At 42.7% G+C, this 26,469-nt stretch overlaps 1 protein-coding gene across 1 annotated transcript in view; it reads right to left on the bottom strand.

The window, feature by feature from the left end:
• The window catches only part of SPTBN5 (spectrin beta, non-erythrocytic 5), a gene marked incomplete at its 5' end in the record, with an annotated part of 149,319 nt that overhangs the window by 20,438 nt on the left and 102,412 nt on the right, over positions 1 to 26,469 (bottom strand). Inside the window, 16 exons of the mRNA XM_084629808.1 lie at positions 217 to 434; positions 2,029 to 2,184; positions 2,949 to 3,143; positions 3,918 to 4,122; positions 4,817 to 5,013; positions 7,709 to 7,921; positions 11,014 to 11,200; positions 11,349 to 11,605; positions 12,948 to 13,085; positions 14,475 to 14,621; positions 15,555 to 15,645; positions 16,846 to 17,018; positions 18,642 to 18,719; positions 20,044 to 20,232; positions 21,960 to 22,122; positions 23,092 to 23,213. Of these exons, the coding sequence (XP_084485934.1) occupies positions 217 to 434; positions 2,029 to 2,184; positions 2,949 to 3,143; positions 3,918 to 4,122; positions 4,817 to 5,013; positions 7,709 to 7,921; positions 11,014 to 11,200; positions 11,349 to 11,605; positions 12,948 to 13,085; positions 14,475 to 14,621; positions 15,555 to 15,645; positions 16,846 to 17,018; positions 18,642 to 18,719; positions 20,044 to 20,232; positions 21,960 to 22,122; positions 23,092 to 23,213 (2,729 nt within the window). The remainder of the gene's footprint in view (positions 1 to 216; positions 435 to 2,028; positions 2,185 to 2,948; positions 3,144 to 3,917; positions 4,123 to 4,816; positions 5,014 to 7,708; positions 7,922 to 11,013; positions 11,201 to 11,348; positions 11,606 to 12,947; positions 13,086 to 14,474; positions 14,622 to 15,554; positions 15,646 to 16,845; positions 17,019 to 18,641; positions 18,720 to 20,043; positions 20,233 to 21,959; positions 22,123 to 23,091; positions 23,214 to 26,469) is intronic.

Raw genomic sequence — 26,469 nt, 5'->3', positions numbered from 1 at the left:
TTAGTTTGAACCAAAATATCTGTTCTTTTCTACAGTGGGATCAACTCTGGCCACTGCAGCTGAAAAGATGCTTTGCATTATCATTTAAGGGGAGCCATAAGCAAGTTGCAGACAGACAGGGGCAGGCATGGCCTATGTCAAATGTCTAATTTAGAAGACTGCACTGGGGAAAACAAAAATAAGGCCCCATTGCCAGACAAAGGGCCCTACACATACATCAGCTCCCTGCAGTCGTTGAAGTAGACCTGGACCTGTTCTGCCTGGTGCAGCCTCTCCTTCCTCTCCAGAGACTTCCTGTCAAGTTTCTCCCAGCATTCATCCACTTCTGTGAGTCTCTCCATTATGTTCTCCCTGGCCTGAGGGTAGAGCCGGCTGAGATGCCGAGCCTCCCCTTGGATCCGCTCCAGCTCTTTCATGATGGCTGCAAGGTCTCTCTGGAACACAGAAGTGATTGATCACAAGACCTAATTGAGAGCATTAGGTTCTGCTTCAGCACTGACACTGCAGAGAAATAATCCTGAAAGCAGATCTCAGACTGTTCTTGACCTTTAGGCTCCTTCCACCCAGTTGATCCCACAGAGTGAGAAATTACCTCATTACTTTGCCTGCTGCCAGTTACCTTCTAGGATTCACCTACATTTACCATTGAACAAACTTGTTCAGAGCCGTCATGAAGGACACTGCAGTAAGGTAGAAGATACCTTGGGAGCCTCACTTGCTGGGCCAGCAAAAACTCTGTTTCTAATATAAATGATGTATTTGGGGGGAGGTCAGGGAGGAATCAGCTGACTCGACTGGGGGAAGAGGTACTACCCTGTAATGCAGACCAGTGATACTGGGGCTGGCTTTGAAGGAAGAGGGAAGGAATAGGGTGAGGATTAGGAGAGAGAAAAAGTCAGGAAAGTAAGTGTGCAACAATTCCCAGCAGAACATCTGCTTTCCAAAATTTAATCTTTTATTTTTATTTTGAGATCAGACTGTTCTCAAAACCTAGAGGAAGTCTGGCATGTTCAGAACACACCCCGATATTCCTTCCCCATCTCCGCAGCACCCCAGCTGGAGTCTTAGGGATCATCTCAATTCTCCTGCTCTCTCAGTCCTTTTTTCTGCCTCTCCCTCATCTGGCCTAAACATCATAAATACCTACTGCCAGCCCACAGGGATTGTCTGCTCCCAATCCCAGAACCTGTGACACCATTTAAGTTGAAAAATAAGAAATTTAGGTACAGCAAAATCTAGGCTCACCATGCTCCCTTAGGCTGAGTGTTACCTTCACAGGACTAGCAGTTCCTGCTGGCCTAAGGAGCAAGAAGTCACATCCCAGAATTCAACATGGTTCTTTTGAATGGCAGCAAAATATCAGGCTCTGATGGCCTCTTTTCTAGCAATGGGCTGGCAGTACCAGGAGCCACTGATATTGCAGTGCTAGAGACTCCACATCCACTTCAAACTAAGGCTTTGAACTTATTTGGGCTTGGGTTGGAATTTAGTTTTGAAACCTATTAAGTGAAGTGAAAAATACAGTAAGTAATACTGTGGAGCTCCTTGCCAGAGGATGTTATGAAGGCCAAGACTATAACAGGGTTCAAAAAAGAAATAGATAAGTTCATGGAGGATAGGTCCATCAATGGCTATTAGCCAGAATGGGCAGGGATGGTGTCCCTAGCCTCCATTTGCCAGAAGCTGGGAATGGCCGACAGGGGATGGATCACTTGATGATAACCTGTTCATTCCCTCTGGGGCACCTGGCATTGCCCAGTGTCGGAAGACAGGATAAGGGGCTAGATGGACCTTTGGTCTGACCCAGTATGGCCGTTCTTATGTTCTTACTAATATTGTTTCATGATGTTAAAAGCAGGATGAAAGCCCTCTTGCATGAGGCACCATGGCCACTGCAGTAATGGATCAGACATGTTTTCCATAGCTCTGTAAACAGAGCAGCCTAAGATGCCATTGAGTCAGGTGCGGGTCTCCCGGGTTTTATTAATTTATGTTTTTCTCCCGGTGTTTCAAGGCTGTACCACTTACCTCCACTCCTTCATGCTGGCTGAGGAGGGTCTGCACACCGGGCAGGTCATATCCATAATCATCTATGTCCACCACTGCCTCTTTCTCCTGCATCCAGCCCTTGAGCTCATCCACATCATGGTCGTACTGGTGAACTGGCTGGGCTGCTCTTAGATTCTGAACAAAGAAATGGTTCATTAATGGCATCATCCACTATGCACGGTCACACTCTGCTCTGATGCTAAGGAGCCTAAAGTGACACACTGATGCAAAGTATGGTAACACTGGAGCTGCTGAGCTGTTCAGAGGCACATGGTTAAAAATACTATAATAAATATTTACCTTTATTCCAAGATCAAAAACCTGTTTTTAAAAAACAGCTAAAGCTGCTAAGATATAATAATGTACTTAAGTGCCACATCATTTAACCCCATGTGCTTAACAACAAGGAAATGAATAGTTAAGGACATCATATATTTTACTTTGTGCACATAACAAACACAAACATTGGGTCAAATCCTGGGCCCTGTTCTGTGTGTTACCATATTTATCTGAAGCTGCAGGAAGCTTAGGGAGACAGAATATATTGGAACTGGCCAGGAGATTGGACCTGAAACTTATCTTCTTATGCAAAGTGTCAAAGGATTTGAAGGACCACAGGTGATTAGTTTTCAGTTTTAAGCCTCACCTGAAAGATGTTCTATATGGAATAACCGGTAAATACTAACCCATTTTTGTCAAGGATAATGCACAGGTCAACAAAGGCTATAAGGCAATATTTGAACTAAAAAAAGAGAGCTGTCTGCAACACCCTTTCCGCTATTGCAACAAATGCATCCGTGAGCAGCAGTGGCACTGGCCTGATGAGGCAGAAAGGGAAGTAGGAACATTCAGGAGCTTTAGTGCTCAAAGAGCATTTTAGTTAGTTGTGCTCATCATACCTCTGTCCTTGTCTGGATGGCTTGGCCTAGTCTCTCCCAGGTGTTATTGACCTGCTGGGTCCTCCTCTGGATATCTCCTATCTGGCTGTGGCACCCTTTCTCCAGGTGGGATGCTAATTCATTTATCGAGAAAACCTTAGCATGTCCCAGAGGTTTCACCTCCTTTATAAAATCTTCAAACTTTTTCTCCAGCATCTGCAGAAAAAGGATGTGGAGGCAGATTCAAATATGAAGAACTTCCACAACCCTGTGCCGCCAACCATGAAGGAGGCAAAGGGAACTGATCACTTCTCTGCCATGTCCTACAAAACTTCCCTGCAGTGTAAATCACTTAGCAAACTCAGATTTCCTCCACTCATCCCCTGAACAAAGCACCTCTTATTGTGAGAAATCAACATCTTATGTCACACAGAGGAGATCACCTACCTCCTTGATGGCCTGATATGTCAACCAAGAACGACAAACCAAGAGCAGCAATGAAAATGCAAACAATTCAGCCTCTCCCCACAAGCAATAGTTGCTGAAAGTATACATTCAATGAAGCAAGTATAAATTACACCTCTCTGCACCAGCGTGCCTTCAAAGGAAATTAACCTTGAGGTAAGCAATTAGTGGTACGGACGCTCTGTCTCAGGCTTTTCTGCTGAGGGCGCTACAGGTTTACAACCAGAACCCCAGTTTCCAGCCCCTTTCTAGCCAGTGCTGGGCTCCATTTTGGCCTTCTACAGCCCTCTGCCACAGAGAAAAAGAGGATGTGACAGCTTTCTGCTGCCCCAACTTTCTCCTCTGGTCAACGCTGCTGCAGAGAGCCCTGCAAATGGGTTAACCAGGCAAAAATTAGACCCAATGTGTGTAACAGAGAATCTGATTTTGCTTCATTTTTGTCTGTATATTGTGCTTCAATGCCACCAGCTATACATACAATAAAGCTAATACCTTCCCTGTTCTACCAGACAGGAAGCTTTTTACCTCAACATCTTCCAAGTCCTGCCCATAGTCATCTGATTCCGCCACAACCAGTCTGCTGGAAAGCCAGGCATCCACTAACTGGACCTCTCTCTCAAACTGGTACAATTGGTATTGTTCCTGTAGGTGTCTCCTCTGGGTCTCAGCTCTCTGTAGGAGAGACTTGTAGCTTGCTAGGACAGCCTGGAGCTTCAGAAGCATGGCTGGACTGCAAAGAATAACGATCACCAGCCACGTCATTGGGTAGAGTACTTAGCTAGTAAAAACTATTTCTGTTACTATGTTGGTACAGTGTCTCTTTTGCCCTCTAGTGCTGTCAAAGCTGAACCTGCAGTAGCTCAAATACAAGAAAAAGGAAGAATCTAGTGATAGGGTAAATTATGTTAGGAGTGTGAGAACCAATTGGCTCAGGAAATTAAAATATCTATTTCAGAGAATGCTCCTTCTCCCCCTCTTCCCCACTCCCCCCCAACAGAAAAACATATTGGAAAGAGAAAGGTAATGAATTATGAGGAATACTGATTTGCTTAATTCCCAGGCATGATGATCTCAGACCCTTTAAACAAATGAGGTCTGGATGAGAACTGCTGGGAGTAGGCAGAAGCCAGAGAAACTAGGCTAAGATCTATAACCTTTAGATGCTTGTTATGTGGTTCTGTTGCATTTTCTGAACAGCAGGAAATCATGAAAATGAAAGGTATGTTTTTGTTGGCGTGAGAAAGAAGGCGTTTAAAATGTCGCCCAACAACAGTGTTTCTGACAGAGTCACTGAATGGTTAATGGGGGTTGCTCTTCTTTTCAGTTTGCAGGTTTCTGTTCAGTTCTAGCAGGTTTCTAACTTCTTTTCAGTTCTAGCAGGTTTCTGTTAGAAGCGGAACAGCAATCCAGTTCCGTTTTCCTACCTCTCTGGGTTGTCGCTGTTTATTAGGTTAGTGCCAGTCTCCTGAAGCTTCTCAATGCGGGGCTTGAACCCTTCCACATCCAGCTTGGTAGCCTCCAGTTTACGAAGCAACCCCTGGGTGGTTTCTTCGTTCTTCCCACAGTCAGATGACTCAAGGATGAACCCCCTCTCTGTCATCCAGGACTCCACTTCCAAAAGCTGTTGGAAATGCAGGGATAAACTTGAGACACAGATATTCACGCATGAGAAAGAAACCTGGAAAGCAGTAATGCCCAAGAGACCCTAAAGGTGATAGTGGACAGCAACCCAGATGTGACCTTGCAATGCAATATAGTAGCTTTCATTCTGAAAATTGTGAGACTAAACCCAGTCCTCAGAGTCATGTAGTTGGCTCCCATTGTGGTAACTGGGGAAGCAGTTTTTTTATCTCCCTCCTATCTGTATAAGTACTTAACAAATATGAAAAGTCACAAGAATAGTTTGGGATGCTAATTTAATCCTGTTCCACTCCAAGAACTCTCACCAGTTAGCACTGTGGACATCTGATCTATGGTGGTGTTCAGCTACCACTCAGAGTCAAGAAAGCTGACAAAGGCCTGCTTCATTCAGTGTCTGAATTCTACCTGTCACTGCTTAGCATGGTTGGGCCTTCTGCATAGCATAACAACCAGTTGCAACTGGCTCTGTTCAGAGCCTCTTAAAGGCACAGTTCCACAAATGACCCTTTAAAATGAGGACAGCACGAGAGCCTCATGATGTAATGGATATATGGACTGATATGCCTTGAATGATTAATAAGTAATGATTCCATCAGGGCCTTAAAATTAGAAACACTATCCACCTCTGTTTATCCCACAATAGGATCCACCTATGAAGACAATAAGAAAATGGTTCACATCATGTGAGACGCTCTGTCTAAAGACCCACATATCAGCTGAGGTCAGGCATTCCCCTCCCCAACTACAGATACTTAAATGGCTAAATGAGGGTATTGTTAATCACCTAGGCAAGAATCTCTCATTATTTGCATAGGTGTAAATTTCTTTCTCCCTCCCAACCTAGCTAAAATATTCCAAGTTACCAAACACTCCGCTTTCCACATGGAGTGGGTCAAGGCAAGAAATGGGTGGGGAAGCTGCCAGTTAAAGAAACTAGAAATGTGGCTGTAAGAGTGAAGGTTAAATTGGGTAAACTGTTACCACAAGAAATCCAAGCCATATGTTTTCACCCCAAATTATAAACTATACATTGTTTTCTGGTAAATCAAATATACCATGAGTAATCTGTCTTTCACCCCAAATTAAAATCTGCACATTTGTTTGCCTTCTGAGTTAGATTTATAGCCTTCTATATGCGGCAAATGCCTCTTGTTCTATTGTAAGTCCTAAATAATGTGAAATGCTTAGTATAATCAGAGAATGCACAGAGTATGTCCTCCAAATTTAGAAGGTTATAAGGATTGTTGGTTTTCATTGTAAATAATTGTTGCAGTCTAGAACTAATAGGAATTGTCTGGCACAAGGAAGGAGAAACATTGAAAGACATTAACTAGGGTATAACTTTGGCATATTAAGAGAAATTGTTTAAAAGGGGGCTCCTGATTGATAGTAGGGGCAAATAATAAAATACAATCCTTGAAATGAATCAAATTTAAAAAAACCTCCAGACAAGAAAAAGATTAAGGAAATTTGTTATACACCAATGCCATCTTCTGGTTACCAATGGAAGCAGCAGAGAAACTAAGAGCTGAAATCTGAGGACCCAGTTGGAACATGTCCCATAGGAATCACAGTGTGGCCCCCTCCAATGAGCCCTGATGCTAGAGTGTAAAAATTGAGGCCATCATGTGTTCAGGGAGTAGACTGAACCCAACACAACAAGCTGCAGAATCCCAAGTGCGACCGACGCCCATGCCAGCCATGTGGAAGGACTCTCCCTCGTTCCTGGGTTCAGAGAAGTGCTTAATTTGTGCCAGGGCTTGAGAGGGCTGAGCCTCAGCATCTCTAGGCTTGGCAGTTCATAGCCCCGGCACCTCTGGGCTTGGCACGTCAGTTATGAAAATAAAAAAAAAAATGCTTGAGCCCCAGCACCTCTTTCATTGCAAATTTAGTACTGGTTAAGAGGATAAGAAGAAGTGGTGAGATTTCATCTCAAAGTTTGTATTTCTTCTTCTATTCCTCAATAGAAATAGCTGTAGGTTATCTTGCTGAGTCTACACTCTCTAGGGAGACCTCAAATAACCATATTTTAGATTTTAACGCCTTCATAAGTCCAAGCAAATTGGCCTAAGAGAGATTGAAAACAATAACCTTAAGCAATTGCTTTTAATATTCAAAACTTGTCCTTTTTTGGATCAGTCTAGTCCAAGAGAAGTAACCACACCCTTCAAAGTGGCTTAAAGACCAGTGGAAATTTGGAAGTGTGACAAATTTGTTAGGTAATAAAGAATCGAGTATTGTTGGTAATAAGAAATTTTGGTAATTTGCATTGTTCTTTGATATAACTGCTGAGCCTCAACTCTAGTATGTAATCATTGCTTTCAGGACTATATTGTGTGTGTAATATACACAACTGGTGTGTGTACATTTGAGTGGTGAACTGTTGATTATATATTTATGTGGTTCTGAGTGAATTAATAAATTGTTGGTTGGTTAAGAATAAGCAAGTGTCCTGATTTGAGAAATACTATTCAAGTTAAAAGCTGACCTGAAAAGAACCCAACATTAAACTAGTAAGCTAATGCTCCCTGGATTCAATAAAAAGGGGTTCTCCTATTGGATTCTATTATACATTGACAAACCTAATTTGTTAGATTTCAGCTTTAAAATCTAACTGGCACCCTGGCAAATTCGTAAATTGACCCCCTTTTGCACATACAATGAGTCTTTCTTACCTCACTGAGGAATTGATGGGCCTCATATGATTGCATGAGTCTCCTCCTCCTCTCTTGAGCCTCAGCCTTCAAGATTTCTACAGAGGCCTCCAGCTTCTTCAAAAGTTTCATGATCTCCTCGGAAGCAGAATGCCCACCCCTCACCAGCTTCTGCCCAGTGCTGACCACCACTTTTGTTAGAGCAACATGGCTGCTAATTTCATTCTCCAACTTCTGGAAAGCACAAATGAGAGACCCCAAATGTAAGCAATGGAGACCTTTCTACTTATATACTGCACTTAGGAGCCCAGTCAATCAATTTAATAATTACAAATCAATGTCTTTTTCACATTTAAAGATGGGTCAAGGTTTAGATCCAGACTAGAACTTATTGGAAACTGAGGAGTATTTGGACTAAGAGTTTCGTTTGGCTAGTTACAGAAAGAGAGGGTAGCTGCAAAGTTCAACTCCTGATCTAAACTTCCCTAAGGTTTTGAGGTAAAATATCCTAACCACAAATACTTGTTACCAGAAGTAACCACCTGAAATGCCTACTTGAATCCATGGTTATGCCATGCTTCATGAGTTAATTAATGAACTTCTAGGAAACAGCCCCAATTTTCCATCAGTTCAGCAGCTAAATAAATGTTTCTAGTTCGTTAACAAAATTCCTGGAAACACAGCTTTACCAAAATGGCATTTCGAAGCACAATAGGAACACACAGCGATGTCCAAGACAAGGAGATAATGGCAGGAGACATGAACTACTCAAACCAGCTCCCCAACACCCTCTTCCAGCCCAATGTTTGAAAACGTCTGGTGTTTGCCAAACCAATTCATTTCATTCCTATGCACACACATTCCCACCCAATGGTGCTCTTCCTTGTCTTACTGGTGTAACTTAGACTTCATTCTCTTTGGGGTAGGGACTCGGTCTTCTTACTTGTCTGTCAAGAGGGCCATGCATTCTGTAGGTAACAAAATGACAGCACCCTACATGCAAGGCATTTCCCAGAATTTCCCAGCCTGATAAAATAGTTCTGCTTAATTTGTAATTACTATGGAATTGAGCCAGAATGAGAGTTACACTGCAGTGTTACATTATGTAGAAGAGATTCCCTCTCTAGCAAGGAGCCATACTTTTAGCTCAACCGGCAGATCACTTGTCTGTGAATGATGGGGCCCTGATTCGAATGTTATCTTTAATTTCCCTTTATTAATCTCATAGGCAGCCACTATGTTGCTGAAAAGTGACACCATGTCTGACACCAACAGAACAGAATCCAGTGTCAAACAGTTTGTACCGTGTATTAATAATAAGTCAGCAATGTGAAGAAGAACTTCACTATTTAATATTTAGGGACATGTTTTCAAAACTCCTGTATTTGTACCCACAGGAAATGGAAACAGTGGTGTGTATAAACCCTACATTTATGCACACAAACTGAATATTTGTGTGAACACAATTGCTGTATATGCAGGTAAATACACATTTGCAGAGGCAGGTATTAGATATCTACTCACAAATTTCCTTCACGCTCCTTTCTGTGCTAGCAAAGGTGGGACTGAATTTTGAAAACTTGGCCCACCAAGACTAGAAATAAAACAACAGTGTTCTTTAGAGGGTGAAACTAATCTCACAGTAGAGTGGAGACTGGTTCCTGATCTTTAACATGAGATCCCCCACACCACCAGTGTAAAAATGTCTAGTGGCCTGTAGTAACTAAAAGGTTCGGAACCGGAAATCTGAATTAAAAGCTTTGAGGACCAATCTCTCGTCCATCGGAAGAACTGGCAAAATGTCAGGAAGAGCAGGCCTATTTTGCCACTGTAATACACACTATTTCCCCCCAGACTAAAATTCTACTGAAATATTTTGAAACAGCAATAAATAACAAGGAGAATTTTGCAGCTTAAGATGTCATCACTACAGTCCCCACCCTCCCAGCCCAAGCTCCTTCCCCTGGCAAATCCAACCCCAATCATTCAGACCTTTCAGGGACCTAAACCTACCTCCCTACAATGTCAACATTCAGAATGTTTTTAAACAGAGGAGTTTAAATGGAAGCATAAACTTGTCCCCACTTTCCATCCTGGTGAAATGAGCCTCCCGCACCAATTGCATGTTCTTAAAACGATATAAATTTTCCTATTTCATTTGTTCTATTTGACCATTCACTGGTCAAAATAAAATCTACATCAAACATAAATTATTCACAATATACCTGTGACCTCCACTGCAATATGCTGGAGAATGCTTGACAGCCCTTTGTTATACATTTTCCATTTAATTCAAGGGATATTTGGGATGATTTTCGCACCCTTCACGGGAGTTCACACCTTTCTAATAAACCACCTGGACTGGACATGACTTTTACCCCATGGCTTTAAAAAAATACTGAAGAGCAGATTTTTTTTCCTCTTGAATTGCATCATATTGCACCAGGTGTCAGGTGTTTCAAAAATATATTCCCAGGGGATGATAGCTCTTAGTAGATCTTCTGGCCCCTAGCCCCATTACAAATTGCAGAAGTTTAACCAACAGGAGAATGGGGATGGCACTGAAATGAAGTGCCCCTCGTTACCCAGCAAAACCAGTAGCTGTTGCAATCTCCCTACCATGAAATTCTTCTCTCCCATCTCATCTATTGCAAAGGAGCAGATTACTCTATGTGAAAAACATGCGCGACACAGCTGCTGTTTCATTGGTATGGGAGATGACAAAGTTCCAGGTTCTCCTTGTCTCTGATGCCACATCTGAACCTTGTAAAAACTTTAGTAACTAACTTGAAATTTGTTGCTAAAATGATGGTGCGATAAAGGTAATAACGTCCTGTTAACACCCTTATTTTTTCAAAAAGTGCAGGAGAGGGTTCCTGTCACTCCCTCACTCTGCAGGCATCTGGAAGACTAATGTGGCCTGGATGCATCTGCTGAGTTTTAAAATATTTTCTTGGGACATCTATTGCTTGGAGAACCCATGCCAGCATGCACAGCAGCTTGTAAAATCTATTTAGTATTGCAACAGCCAGGGTCGGAGCTCAATAATTTGCACAAAGGGATAGGGAGCCCAAAGGGGAGTGCAGGGTACACTACGCAGAGTATTGGTGTGAAAATACATGACATGGGTGCAGTCTTGAACATTACAAAGGCACAGAATTGCTCAATAAAGAGCACCCTGGTGAGACAAGGATAAGAGTCATCCCTGGCAGTGATGGTTTCGCTGTAACCAGAGCAGAGGAGAAGTGTTCCACTGTAGGCACATAGGCACCATCCCACGTTCTCCTGCTTGACTTCAAACAGGGGGGATGTCCACGCTATTTTACCTGGTGCTTTTCCTGTAAGCTTTGGACTGTTGTTGGGGATTGGCCATAGTCCTTGGAGGAAGCCAGCGGGAGCTTCTCATTAACCCAGGCCAACTCATCGTCAACATCCCGGAAGAACTGGTACTGCAGCCTGCTCGCTTCCAAACTCCCACGCCTCTCCTGCAGCGGATCACTTAGGTTCTTGTACCTGCAAGGTTTAAAATGGAACCAAATTAACACAACAGAGAGATCATAAGCTGATACAAGCAGGTGCCTTGGAAGTGAGAAAATAAATATAAAGGTGAGAAAGGCAGAAGGGGACAGAGAAGTGAGAAAATGGGCAGACACTCACATACCTGTGCACCACCTGATCAACTCTCTCCTGTATCTCATCTGCAAGAAAATGCTTCTCTTGCTGGAATTCACGGGCTGTGTCCACAAGCATTTGTAGCCGATCCCTATGGCTAGCAACATCTTCCTCCAATTCCCCATGTTTCTTCAGGAGACTATTCAAAACCACCAGGTCACTGCTACTGTCTGGAGCCTTTAGCCCGCTTTCCACATCTTCCAGCCATTTCTCCATATCCTCCACACTCCGCTGGAAATGCAGGGCCTGGGTGCAAGCAGGAAGCAAATGTCAGCAGGCATTTAGGGTTAAAAAATCCCAGCCCCCTCTGTCAAGGAGCATGTATGCCACTTTCAAAAACCTTTCAGGGTTCAATGAACTATCTCCTCACTTCTGATGGGGTGTGCAAATGTAGAGAACACAGTCCATTGAACAAATTCACAGAATACAAAAAACCATGATCTGGACAAACTGGAGAAATGGTCTGAAGTAAATAGGATGAAATTCAATAAGGACAAATGCAAAGTACTCCACTTAGGAAGGAACAATCAGTTGCAGACATACAAAATGGAAAATGATTGCCTAGAAAGGAGTATGGCGGAAAGAGATCTGGGGGTCATAGTGGATCACAAGCTAAATACAAGTCAACAGTGTAACACTGTTGGCAAAAAAAAGTAAACATCATTCTGGGATGTATTAGCAGGAGTGTTGTAATCAAGACATGAGAAGTAATTCTTCCGCTCTACTCCAGGCTGACTAAGTCTCAGCTGGAGTATTGTGTCCAGTTCTGGGCTCCACATTACAGGAAAGATGTGGACAAATTGGAGAAAGTCCAGAGAAGAGCAAAAAAATGATTAAAGGTCTAGAAAATATGACCTATGAGGGAAGACTGAAAAAACTGGGTTTGTTTAGTCTGGAAAAGAGAAGACTGACAGGGGACATGGTAACAGTTTTCAGGTACATAAAAGGTTGTTACAAGGAGGAGGGAGAAGAAATGTTCTTAACTTCTGAGGCTAGGACAAGAAGCAGTTGGCTGAAATTGCAGCAGGGGAGATTTAGGTTGGACATTAGGAAAAACTTCCTGTCAGGGTGGTTAAGCACTGGAATAAGTTACCTAGGGAGGCTGTGGAATCTCCATTCATTGGAGATTTTTAAGAGCAGGTTAGACAAACACCTGTCAGGGATGGTCTAGATAATGCTTAGCCCTGCCATGAGTGCAGGGGACTGGACTAGATGTCCTCTTGAGGTCCCTTTCAGTTCTGATTCTCTGACATGCCCAAGGCAGCTGGTGGATGTGATAATTCAGCGCATATCGCCTCTGCATCCTCCTCCGGAGGTCTGGCTCTAAACTAAATCTTCTACCAGCAGACATCACACGAGAACATAGCAGCAGCAACAGACTTCTCTCCGTGGGGTTCCCGCCTCTTTTTGAAAGCTTCAGTGCATCTGTGTGCTTTGTAGTATTTGTTATGTGCCCCTGATGATTAACTCCTTGGCTCCAGTGGCTTGGTGTGACAGAGCATGTGAGGCAATGGCACATTGACGAAACTTAGCACTGCTGCCTTGCTCTGTCACAAGAAATGGCAACAGGACCTGTCTCCAGCTTTACCTTGTAGGCATCCTGTAGCTTGGTCCTTTTTTCATGGCAGTTTCCCAGCAGCTCATCCCAGAGCTCTTCCATTTCTTGCAGTCTGGACTGAATGGCCTCAGGAGCATAATGTCCCTCTCGGAGCATCTTCTCTCCCTCCTGCAGCAAAGACAGCAGACACCACCCTCTCGATTAGCCCACTGCACCATCTGTCTGTCTGAGACGTGTGCTTGGTTATCAACATCCATAAGCCACTGCTTCTACAATCTTTATTAACCCCTTACCAGAACACGTGAGGTTTGGTGGCACTAGAAGAAAACACTAAGTCAGAACGGTTGCTGGAATTGAGATGGCAATAGAGCTTGCCAGACTTCAGGTCTCTAGCGCTATTTGAAATGCCAGAGACCTATTGCAACAGGATGCCTGGGGGTCAGGTACTGACTTACAAAAACACACTACAGCCTCCTGGCAGAGGATCCATCTGAGGTGAGAGTATGCAGTATCTGTACTGCCTAAAGGCTGGCACTAAATCTGGTTTGCCAGCATGGCATTAGTAGGTGCCCATCAACCCATCTGTATCTATTTAACACCTCTGGGTGCTAAAAGCAGGACCTCCTTATGCACTGTATGACATAGTCAGAGTCTGTCAGTATTTCTATTATAACTCCCCGGTTTCAGATGCTTATAGATTAGCTGGGGAAAAACCATCCAGCAGGCTGGCAACTTTGCGGTACGGTCTCAGCCCACGAGCAAGTTTGTATTATATCCTTCTAAAGTTAGATTGCAGTACCTTTTAATTATGCAAAGGGGAGAAGTGGGAGAGGAAAGAACCCATAACAGGTTTCCATTTGTCGATTTTCCTCTACAGAATCATTCACAGACCATCTTTGTTACATAAAGGAACCATAAAAAAAGATCCTTCCAAATAACTGTTTAAAGGCACCAGAGCCAGGCAGTTCAGAGAAGGCTGCAGCTGCACACTGCAGTGTTCTACAGGAGTGGGCACTGCAATACCCAGGCACAAAGAGATGAGTGTGGGTTGAAGCTTCACTCTTCACTCTGAAGTGTCTATTGTGAAGCACCTTGTACATGAATGGTGCAGTCACAACAACAACAATTACTGTATTGAGTTTAGGTTAAATAAACAAACACATATGCATCTCCAGACACACCTGATACCCGATACCTAGCCAAAGCTTGTCACATTTCCCGCATGCCTCCCCTACTGGCTGGTTTTTGCCAAGGCAAAATTTTAGTAATAATTCCCCTTAAAACTCTTTGTTCCTCTTAACACCCTCCATCTGACATGCTCTACGTTCTTGAGACGTATTAACAAACTAAACTTCAAAACTCACTTTAGAGGTTGGTAAAAGTATTGCACCCTTTTTGCAGATTCTAAAGTGAGACAACACCAACTAGAACTTAAGTTATTTTGTCCTGGATCACACAGTTGTCCCTGCTTGTTTAATATCCTGTGATTCAGACACTCTGTTTGGCTGAACCTTTCCTGCCAGTCCCCACTCTCCACATCAGCCCTGCATCTCTTACAGCCTTGATGCCATCTATGCGATTTCTGTTGGCCATGATCTCTGCATGAAAAGTCTGGTGTTTCTGCAGCTTGGTCTGTAGGTTGCTCGGGTCCTTCCAGCTCTCATCCAAAGCAATGCTATTCTTCTCATTTATCCAGGCTGCCACCTGGGGGGGGGGGGGGGAGACACAGAAGAAGACAAGAATTTCAGAAGCTACTCAGATCTCATTTTCTAGGATCCCCTCTAATATATCTAAATGTGGGGCTAATGAATGGAGAGAAAGCAAAAATGGCTGAATTCTCCTTTCTATGCCTCCACAATCTGCTCCTGTCCTTCAAGAGGAGGAGGTCATCTCTGTATCTCCAGCCACTACCATTCCTTCTAACTCACATGACACTAAAAACAATGGCATTATCCCCTTTTCCCACAGCGTGTGCATGTGTGTGTGTGGGAAGGGGCTGTCTCCATAGTTCTAATCACAAGTCCCCTGTGTCTCACAGGGAAAGGATTGCTCAGCCCCTTTCCACTACCTCTCAAACGTGGAATGCACCCCCTTTAACATCTACTTTTCCTTCTGTACCACAGTGTTGCTGTGTGTCCAAAAGATATCTCAGGCTATATCTACACTGAGCCGCAGGGCGGACTAAGGGGGCATGAACCACAGAGTGCACCAAAATGTTGCATACTAACTACCCTGTGTGGATGCTGTTGGCGTGAACTAAAAGGTACCTAATTTGCATCAACATAGCTTTGTCTGAAAGAGGACTATGTTAACGTGAATTAGGTATCTATTAGTTCATGCCAGCAGTGTTCAGATGGGGCAGTTAGTGAGAACACTTTGATGTACTCTGCAGTTCACACTCCCAAGCCCTCAGAAGTGGACGGAATTTTAGGTGGGGAGGCAGGTGTGGCTTGACGGTTGAAGAAGGTGCTTTCTTTCTTTACGCCTATATCTTCCCGTCTCACCTGATGTCATCCCAGCCTCAGTTCCTTGGTTCTTTCCTAGTTAAAAAACTTCAGGGATTCATGCCCAAGCAGCACCATTGAGTCATCAAATGTTTTAAGAAATCACAACAACATGAGGAAGATATAACTGTACCTCAAAGGAATTCCGCAGAAACCTCTGTAATAGCCTGGATTCCTCCAGCACATGCCTGCGAGCCAGGGCATTCTCCAGCAGTTTGTCTTTCCTGGGATGAAGAAAGACACATGAGAACAAAGCTACAGCAGAAGAGACTAGTTAGCATAAGTGGTTAGCATTTTAGCCTTTCACCTCCAAAACTCAGGTTTGCAATGTGACTTTATGTTCTAACAGATACCTATCCATATAACCCAACTACCATATAATTCAGCATGGCAGACTTGATGCCCAGGACTGGAATTTCAGGGGTTCTGTAGTTAAGCACCATTAAAAGTTGTACGGTGAAAACGTGAACAGCACAGGCACACACTATACCTGTCACCAGCAGGCACTACCAATGCCTTCCGTGGATGGCTGTACAGGCTGCCACCTGATCAGCAAGATAATCCTGACATTCTGCCTATATGCAGATCACCTACAACATTTCTTGTTCCTGAAATACGGTTCAGCCGTGGAAGTTTATCATATTCAAGCTACATCATTCTGAAACGTAGCCTCTCCCGTTATTACCAAATACAAAGGAAACAGTATGAAGTGTGACAAGTAATCGAGACCCTGAGTACTGTATTCAAGTAAATTCATACATGAGATAACACGGTCACTATAATATAGTTATATGTCCCATTTCATCCTAAAGGATCTCAAAGTACTTTACAAACTATACACAGATCGTTTCAGTCACGCCTAGTGTGAACAGCTGTTTAACAGTGCACTAAAACAACGTGCAACATTTTAAGACAAGAAGTGAAGAACACCGTATGCAACTGAAATTAAAGGGTGAAATTTAGACAGACACAAATAACTCCACTGGGAATTTGGTCAGGACTTTGGGTCAACCCCTTTACAGTTGTGAAAAATGCAAGGGATGTTTAATGACCAGAACTGGTCATGACAGCCCTCTAGTTTCTTATCCATAAGGGGCTATGTCTATGCAGCACTGCATCCCTAATACCAGGCAGGGACACTGATTCAGTACAAACGCAGAGAGATGTATCTCTTTCTGAATCACCAACACCTCTTCCTGCAGCACCAAGGTGTTCCCTGAAAGTCTCCCATGGAAATCCTGACCTCCCTCAAGCTTCCTTAGCTTGCAAAGTGTGGCAGGACCTCAGCACAAAGTGCTGTGTGGACTAAGTACAGACCAATGTCTATGGTTCCTCTAATATATCTAAATAAAAAGGAGTAGAGCAGGAAGGGTCTCATTTGAGCAAGGCTAGGTAATAGTGACCAGGAAAGGGGTTGGCTTTACCTCCTCAGAATAGCCTGACACTTGTTCGTGATGTTCTCCGAGTCGTAATGCTTGCTCTGGCTCAGTTGCTGTGCAAAAGAGGCCATCACATCAATCTTCTCCATCTGGGCTTCCAGAGTCTTTTCAAACTGCAAGTGTTTCCGCTGCAGGCTCTCCACACTGGACACAGAATCCTGGATGGGATTCAGTGATAATATCCATTGATAGAAGGAAGCTGCTCTCAATGGGAGTCATACCACCCAGCACATTCAGGACTCAGAAATTAAACTGACATTACCCTTCCCGCACAAACTGGCCTGGAAATGTATTGGCCTTTGAATTTGAGACCATGGTCCCCTGGCCTTCAAGGATTTTCTACCCACCACGTGGGGGCAGCAGTTCAGGTTCTGTCTGCTTCAGTGCTGAGCAATCTGCTGGATGCTTGGTACAGAGAGCTGACTGAGGTTTGGCAATACTGAGATTTCTCTTGCCCTTGTAGGAAGCCACAGGACGGAAGACTCTAACATTTTAGTGGATTTGAGCTGCATTTAGTCATAATCTAACCTTGCAAGAAATATCTGCTGGAAGTGCATAAATATGGGATGACAAGCTGGGATCAGGGTTAATGAGCAAATATGTCAGAGAGAGAGAGATTTAAACCAGAGCACCAGATCCAACCTATGAACTTTGAGAAAGCTCAGATCCAGATTTGAACTGGATGACTCAAGTCCAGTTTGATAAGAAGCATGGAAACTGAAGTCCCCTGAACTTTGTGATCCAAACTTCATGATTCAGATCTCTCTCTCTCTCTCTTTTGCATTTCTCTGGACTTCCTATTCAGAATCAGAGGTATTAAAATACTATAACTTTAGTCAGGCATGTTTCTCCCATTACTTCCAGCCTGGATGACACTAGAAAGCATTGGAAATCTCTTGAGGAAAGTTATCTTCATGAAATTTCTAGCCCTGTTTTCAGATCACAATGCAGCAGAGAAGTATCTAAATATCCAGACATTTATATGAATCTTTGGAGGCGTGTCCATCATCAGTAAATACAGCAACATAACTGAAAGGCAGACAGGACTCAATAGGATATTTTTTGTGCATTCATGAGCTGAAGATGAATGGAAAATATATGGCTTCCTACGAATTCCTGCTATATTTCAATGGATGGTACTGTTCATGTGTACATCCACACTGAAACCCCAGAGAGACAGACACCAGACACCAACACCGGACATATTCCATGTTATTTACACTGATGGATATGGAACAGGAGTACTTGTGGCACCTTAGAGACCAACAAATTTATCTGAGCATAAGCTTTCGCGGGCTAAAACCCACTTCATCGGATGCATGCAGTGGAAAATACAGTAGGAAGATATATATATACACCGAGAACATGAAACAATGGATGTTACCATACACATTATAATGAGAGTGATCAGTTAAGGTGAACTATTACCAGCAGGAGAGGGGGAAAAAAACCTTTTGTAGTGATAATCAAGAGGGATATGTTTTCCTGGGCCATATGTGACAGGTCACAAATGTAATTCCAGCTTCCATCTCTAACAGAGGTGGGTAGAATATTTCACTATATCTGATGTTGAAAGCCTGAGCATTCTGTGTACAAAACAAATAAAAGAAACAGGATTCTGCATAAACAGCAAGATGCAGAGGGGACCTTCTCATGAGGAAGAGCTACATGGGGATTTCAAAAAGGCTCACAGGATGTCAGAGTATTTCACACCTTCCCCTATCTTCTCACTGATGTCTCCCTGCTCCAATGGAAATGCTGTCATTATCCAGCTCACCTACCCCTAAATCCTCATTGGCCAAGAAGGCCTCTTTGCTGCTGAGCCAGCTCTCGTTCTGCTCCACATAGTCAAAGAATTTCTGTTTAGGAGAGAAAAAGCAACCATGAGTTCAATCTCTAGCCTGTAAAATAGGGATAATGCTCATCTGTAAAAATAGAGCTGGTAAATACTTACCTGCTCTATAGGACTATTGTGAGGATTAATTAGCTACAATAGACCAAGTACCTTGAACATGAAAAGTGTACGTAAACAGTGTACGTAAGTATACCATGTAAGTATTTAGCTATTATTAACAGAACTCTCTTGCTGGTATAAACAACTACTTAGACTCAGGATACTGGATTTTCTCATATGCAACAAAAATATCAGTGGCATATGTGCTAATGCTGCACATCAGAATCTAATACCTTTATTCACAATGAATAGTACCGTCCTCTGTGAGGAGTCCCAGTGGAGTAAGGTATTACTCAGTTTGAGAAAAGGAATTAGAATCTGGTCCTAATTAAGTAGAATAAATTCTACTCTCGTGAGCTTCAGAGTACAGAACACTCTTTAGGATTCTGTAATCCGGCATTCGCTTGACATGTCCAAACCATCTGAATCTTTTCTTACTAATCAACATTCCCATGAATGACTAGCAAGACTTAATACTTCCACATTTGTCACCCTTGTCTTGCCATATTATTTGAAGAATTTTATGCAAGCATCTGATATGAAAGCTGTTTATTCTTTTGGTATGTTTGGCATAAGTTGTCCATGTTTCTGAGCCATATAGAAGAGTGGAAGCACTTGGACAGTATACTGACGAGCACCATAGAAAATCCCATGAGGACATTAATCATTCTCTCTTCAGAGCATGGTTTGAATTGTGTGCAGTAAATAAGGCCTAGAGCCACATATTGAACAATGAGGAGAAAACTAAATATTGAATAGCTGCTCATTCTTTGAGCACCAGCCATTCTGTGCACTGTGGAGAAAGTATCAAGTAATAAACACTGTATCATAATGCATATGGATCACTTGATGATTATCTGTTCTGTTCATTCCCCCTGAAGCACCTGGCTTTGGCCACTGATGGAAGACAGGATACTGGGATAGATGGACCTTTGGTCTGACCCAACATGGCCATTCTTATATGCACAAAGGGATCAAATTAAGGTTGTACAGGCAACCTTAATTCTGGCATTCCTAACTTTTGAGTGCTTGACTTTGCAACCTCAATAACGTTCTTATAATATATTTTTTGTGTGTAATAGATAAATGATACATTATCAGATGGGTATGCACACATATGTCCTCACCACCTGTGGCTAATTCCAAATTAAGTCTGCCCATTCTTTTCAAAATCCCTCTATGCGCCGAGGAAGGTTCATTGATGCTACATTTTTTTGTCGATCACTTACCTGTAAGTCCTGGGCCTGAAACAGTTTTACATACTGCTCCTGCCATGCCTGGATCAGTTCAGACAAGGCTTGCTGAAATCTGGAGAGAGATTGGTGGATCTCAGGGGTTGCATAATGACCAGAGTTGGCAAGTTTCTGACCAAAGCTGCAGAGTGAGTTGAATCTTTCCATTCGGGCTTCAATCTCCGCCTAAAGTTCATTAGAAAGATTGATGTCAAAGGTTTATGGAAAATCAACTATTCAGGATCTAGGTCTTTAAGGGAAGGAAATGGACTGTATTTTAACCTTCCAATACTAATATCCATTCATCTTTGTGCTATGTCACTGAAACAGCAAGGGAAAGTCTAAGCAAATAAATATGGAAAACAAATACCCTTATTTCTCCAAGAGATATCGGTTCCCTGAAAATCAAGATTCTGATTTGTTTGGGAACAGAAGGGGAAATGTTTAGAATTAAATGGATGTGGATTTTTAATTTGCATAATATCATCCCTTTCTCTCATAAAGGGTGGCCCCTAGATGGCAAACTGTACTTGAGATTTCTCTTCTCCTGTCTCCTGCCAAATAAATTGACAGCAAATTATTGCATTACAGACATTGTTTAACCCTCTTTCTTGGTGTTAAAGTGAAACATGTTTAAACTTCTCTTCTAAAGTGAGAAAAAGGTAGCAATATGTCTGTATAATGAATCCTTAAGTAGAAAATGTAATTTACTATGAGACCTATACATTTAATGTGGAAGTTACAATATAAACTATTTGACAATAAAATAATTGTTCAGTAAATACCATTGTGCACTCACTTTTTAGTAAGATGGACATGTAAAACATCACAGACAGTTGATGGAATATTAATCACCTGAAATTAACATTGCTGATTCTTAGATCCAACTTTTCCATCACTATTAGGCCTTGAGGGCATAGCTTTTAACTTTGTGTACATTAATAATTACAGTCAATTTTATGGTTGGAAATTTGGAATGTACAATAAACCTGTACTGCACTGTAAAATTATTAACATTGTTGGATAGTTTCTGACGTGAGAGAAAACTGGCAGCACAGGGAGAATATCAGGGGTTTGTTATTAAATCCTGATCTGGAAGATTAATTAGGATTGTATTTTGTTAGTGCTGGGACCCACAGAGTGTGTGGACTTTTATTCATAACTTTCATTAATGATTCTGGGAATATGCCTGTTCATAAAGGTAACAAAACTGTAAAGGAAATCTGACAAGGTAGGGGGAATAGCATGATAAACAGTGATGGAACAGCTGGGATGAGGAAGAGGTAGTAACTGTATGATATTTATAGATCATTGTTTTGCAAAGCTGATTAGTGATCCCATTCCTAGTAGGAAACCTGCAAAAAAGGGGGACTAGGTGACTCAAGGAATTTGCACTGGGATAAGGAGTATTTCAGCTTGCCATCACTGGATAACAAAAAAGTTACCGCCTGCTGGCCATTCGGTGCCCTGTGTGAAATAAGCTGGTGATCTCAGTCCACTTCCCAGTGGATATCTGTCTGTATCGCAGAACATAACTCATAACAACTGGTGCTAACTGACACCCTTGTTAGTAGTTTCAGCAGAGTGGTCAAGGACTTGGATACTGAAGCACCTCTTTATATCTAGAGGTGGACTCTCCAGTTCGGGATTAATGCACACCAATGGGTTTGTTTAGAGAAACACGAATGGGCACAAAGCCCATGTAGTATCTGTTCAGGGGATACACAGATGCCTTTAGTCTCCAAAGATGATATTCTGGCATCTTTCAGTTGTTTATTTTAAGAGAGAGGACGATCTGATACAGGGAGCATGTCCACCAGGGTCATGGGGTGTCCTGCAGTGAGTAATTCCAATCACAGTACCCTGGGAAGGTTCTCCAGGGGATACAATCATAAGCAATGATCATTACTTGCCTTTCTCTCACAATGCTCCTCAATCATGCTGTCTGCCTCAGCTGGGCTTTTAGGAAGGCCCCCTGCTTCCATTAAGCCTCTGATTTTTTGAATCCAATCTAGCAGCTCCTTTAGCTCCAAGTTAAACTTCTGCAACTGGTAGGAAGCTGCCAACTTTTCCCTCCTGCCACATGAAGGACAATTATGCATTAGTCAATACACGGTCTGTCTACTTCTTTCCCTGCACAGCCCCTCCTCCTGCACCATTCTCTACAACAGCGGCTCTGTTTGCTTATGTTCTCATTTTTACCATATAATTTTAAAATAAATCAATTGGAATATAAATATTGTACTGACATTTCAGTCTATAGTATATAGAGCAGTAAAAACAAGTCATTGTCTGTATGAAATTTTAGTTTGTACTGACTTCGCTAGGGGTTTTTATGTAGCCTGCTATAAAATCAGGCAAAAATCTTTATAAGTTGATGTACCCCCTGGGAGACCTTTCTGTTCCCCCAGGGGTATGTGTAACCCTGGTTGAGATCTACTATGCTACAAAGCTCGTGCTGGGAGAAGCTGAGGCTGCAGTAATTTGTAAGCTTCAAGTCATCCAGCATTCCCATACACTCCTTATAGTGCTGCTGTTAAGATGAGCTCACAGTAGCTGCAAACTGCATTGGAATCACCATGATGACATTATTTCTTCAGTGATTCCTCACGAGAAGCCAGAACTGGAGCAACTATAAAATCCTTCACAGCCACTCCCTTAAGTGATGATTCCTGCTCAGAGCCAACCTTTGCATTTTTGGATGGGCCTGAGAAACAATCTTCTGTCCCCACCCAGACATAACTGCTGCACACAGTGATCTCACCAGGGCTGGTCAGAGGATTTGGGGGAATTTAGAGAGATTATTTTTGGGATAAACCACAGTCTTACTGGACTCATTTTACATAAAAAATATGTATGTGGAACTTAAATTCCATTAAAGTAACCACATTCTGCTGCAGAAGTAAAGCCCAGCTGTCTGCACTGGATATTGTATGAAGTCCCCAGAGAACTTTGGTGGCCCATGGCAATTGCTTTCAGGGCCCCAAGGAGCAGCTTTGTTTCTGTTGACAGAGATTCAGATAGTAGCCTCGTAGAAGGCTTTACCTTTGTTTGGCCTGCCCCTGGAGTCGTAGCCAGTTGTCTTTCATCTCTCTTTGCTTTGTACTCAGTTTGTCATTTATGGATGGATTCCTCTTGCAAAGGCGGAAAGATTCCAACTCCAGTGTCTGAGGAGAGAGTTATAATGGACTACGTTTACTCAGATTAATTATTGTATTGGTTCCTATGAGCTAGCCTTTCCACTCAATTGCTTGGAGGAAAGGCACGCGGCTTATTTTAAGGGCTCAGTTTTCAAACATGGGTGCCAAAATTGTGGCAACAAATTATACACAGGCAGTTGTTGCGTGCAGACTCCACATTTTTGTTCGCAAATAATCATCCAAATGCACAAAGCAAGTAACTCTATGCTATTTTTCACACACACGTCAATTGACACTTACAGATGCTGTTTTTCTGTGTGTGTGAGAACATTTATTGGCACCACTTAGGCGCTGATGTTTGAATGTTTCACCCGCAAGTAACAAGGACGCTTTCTCCGCTGTATGCAGTGTTGTTGTAGCTGTATCAGTTCCAAGATATTAGAGAGACAAGGTGGGCGAGGTCATATATTTTATTGGACCAGCTTCTGTTGGTGAGGGAGACAAGCTTCTCTGCTTTATTGGGATGTACACCATTGGCATGAGAGGTGGCTAAAACAGGATTTCTTCTTGTCCTTTCATACTGGTGACTTGAACGAGAAGTGACGGCAGCTACAAGTGAGGCAAAGGAACCTCACCGTGTAGGGGTATCAAACCAATAAAAACAAATGTTGGTAGATAATTGGCTGTAGATTACAGGTTTTAATGTATATTCCAAAAACAAAACAAAATCTACAGAAGAACCTCTAATTCTCCCAAATGACTCATGGTCCACTGCTGAATTTTGCAGTTCAGAGAGCATGTGAAAAAACAAACCACCAGGATACTGCCTTAAACAACTGTACAGCAGAACATCACTAATCTGCACAAATGGGAGCAGGCCCATTGTGGATGGATGCAGTTTGAGTCCTAGACTGTGCTGTGAATGAGGTGCACCAGCAGCTAATTCCTAGCTCTGTTTCAGAGCATCAGTGACTGCCAGGAAGTAACGTGATGCACTCCCACTGGCCTGACGGGAACATGATGTTACTGACACCGGCTTGACCTTCAGCACAGGACCAGAAGCTCATTTGTCTCTGCTTCAGTAAACTGTGGTCACAAAACATCATTTTCAATGTGGGTTTGTGGTTTACTGAAGTGCTATTTAGTGAGGTTCTACTGGCATTATTTAACACAGCCTGGCCAAATTGCCCAGGATTACCATCTGGATCCCCCACCCTCTACCATAAAGATGAAAAGAAACATATATATTTATAAATAGTGAAAAATGTAGAAGGAAGAATGTTACTTGCCCACCAAGAAAACATATTTGTCTCTGGTGAACAGAATTTTGCCAGGCTGATTTAATCCATAAGGAAGTGTGTGTGTGTGTATATATATATATATATATATATATATATATATATATATATATATATATATATATATATATGCCAGGGGGGTAGAATCATCAGAAAAGATACTCATCCCACATTAAATTTACTGCAGGACATGACTAATCGTATGTGTGGAATAGACAATAAATATATAGGATTGTCACTAATAATCAGCTTTTTTATATTATGAAAATTAACCAGTGGGGTATTATTTTATGAATTTATCACATGTTCTCTATCTTTGCATTTTTTTTTCCAAAGAAAGCTGAGATAAATGTGTGGTCTCCAAACACGCATTCAAAATAAGCAATTATCCTTAAATCTCCAGCTGGTAATTAAACTGGGAACACTAACTCATGTGACCTGCGTGACTAACTGGGAATCTCTCTACAATTTATGAATTTATCTTTACCAGGCTGCAAACTCCATTTTGAACATGCAGCCTTTTCCCTTCTCTGTTGTCTATTTGCCTCCATGTTGGGCTGGAATTCCAAAGACTGGTAGCAAAAGAATAGCAAGAAAGAGTTGCTGAAGTGAAGTGCTCTTCCGTTGAAGGGGAACTGCTCTAAACCACAGGATGGCTCCGAATGAAGCTTAGAAAGGGAGAAGTTGCCTTGGCAATGAAGTCACCTGGCAGAGATCTCTGGTGACCTCGGGAAGCAGGCAAGCATGTTGCCTGACAAAAGGGTCTAAGTGCAGGGCCAGATTTACAACCTATGTGACCCTAGGCACAGCATCTTCAGCACGCCCCCTCCCCAGCCCCCGCCTACAACTGACCTTTGTGTTGCTCACAGTTTTAGAGAGGTAAGGAGCCCCTAGAACGCCGGTGCCCTTAGTCTTGTGCCTACTGTGCCAAATCCGGCCCTGGCTAGGAGTTATAAATTGGGAGGAGCTGATTTGTTTGGGTCTTTGCCCATTTTGTATCCAGCTAGAGAGGCAAGAAAAACAACCCAGCATATAGGGACCTGCATGAAGGAGGGGGCCCTGCTTGCTTTCCTGAGCCCAGATGGTTCCCCAAGGACTCCCAAGGGAAGGGTGAGGTAGGGAAGGTCATTGCAATTAGGATGTTTGTCATGTTCTATACATGATGTATACTCTCCTGTGCTTTACATGATTAAGTGAAAGAGCAACTGACTCTGGGAAAAGCGTCTCTCTGTATCAAATGCTTTTCAACTACTTACTAGCTTCCAGAGATACTCAAATGGTAAATCAGCAGGCTCACACCTTTTGGTGGGGTTCTGGGAGAGGGTGTGTTTAAGTATATGGGAGTCTGAAGGTTTGCCCGGTACCCAAAGGGGCTAAGAAGCTGGACAGCTGTTTCCCACTCTCAGAAAGGGGTGCCAGATAGGTCTCTGTTTCACGAGTGTGCCTAGGGACCCTAACGTTGGGCCAGTGTCTCGATCCCGTTTAGGTCCTAGAAACTTAAAATATTCAGGGATTCAAGAATCCAGAGCCTTGAATTCTCCTTACAACTGCCTTGTGGATGGCCAGGACGGGGTACAGACTGGACCTGTGACAACCTGTGCTACTGCCTCTGAAGTTGGAACAGGATCCAGATATTAGCCCTTACTCATGTAAAGGTCAATTTTGCAAGCATACAAGCTGCTTAGAGCATTAAAATGTGACATTTGGACATTCTGTTTAGGGGATGACACTTGGAAATTGTGCCCACTGTGTTTTTCCATTTTTTAGAACAGAAATGGATACAAATTTTTGGTTTAGTCCATTGCTGATATAGAAGCCAAGTTGCAAAGATGTGATAGGGATCTGGATCCATACTTTCCACAAGTTCAGGGAAGGTCCAATCCAGCACTGAGATGTGGAACCATCTCCAAATAAGAGAAACATAATACGCTAAAATAATACATTCCCGTCCTTCTCAGCTTTAGTACTTCAGAAGGGTGGGCATT

Source organism: Lepidochelys olivacea (assembly GCF_965140295.1).
Source record: "Lepidochelys olivacea isolate rLepOli2 genome assembly, chromosome: 6".
In the NCBI taxonomy this organism is placed as follows: Eukaryota; Metazoa; Chordata; order Testudines; family Cheloniidae; genus Lepidochelys; species Lepidochelys olivacea.
This window is presented reverse-complemented; position numbering and strand designations above follow the sequence as displayed.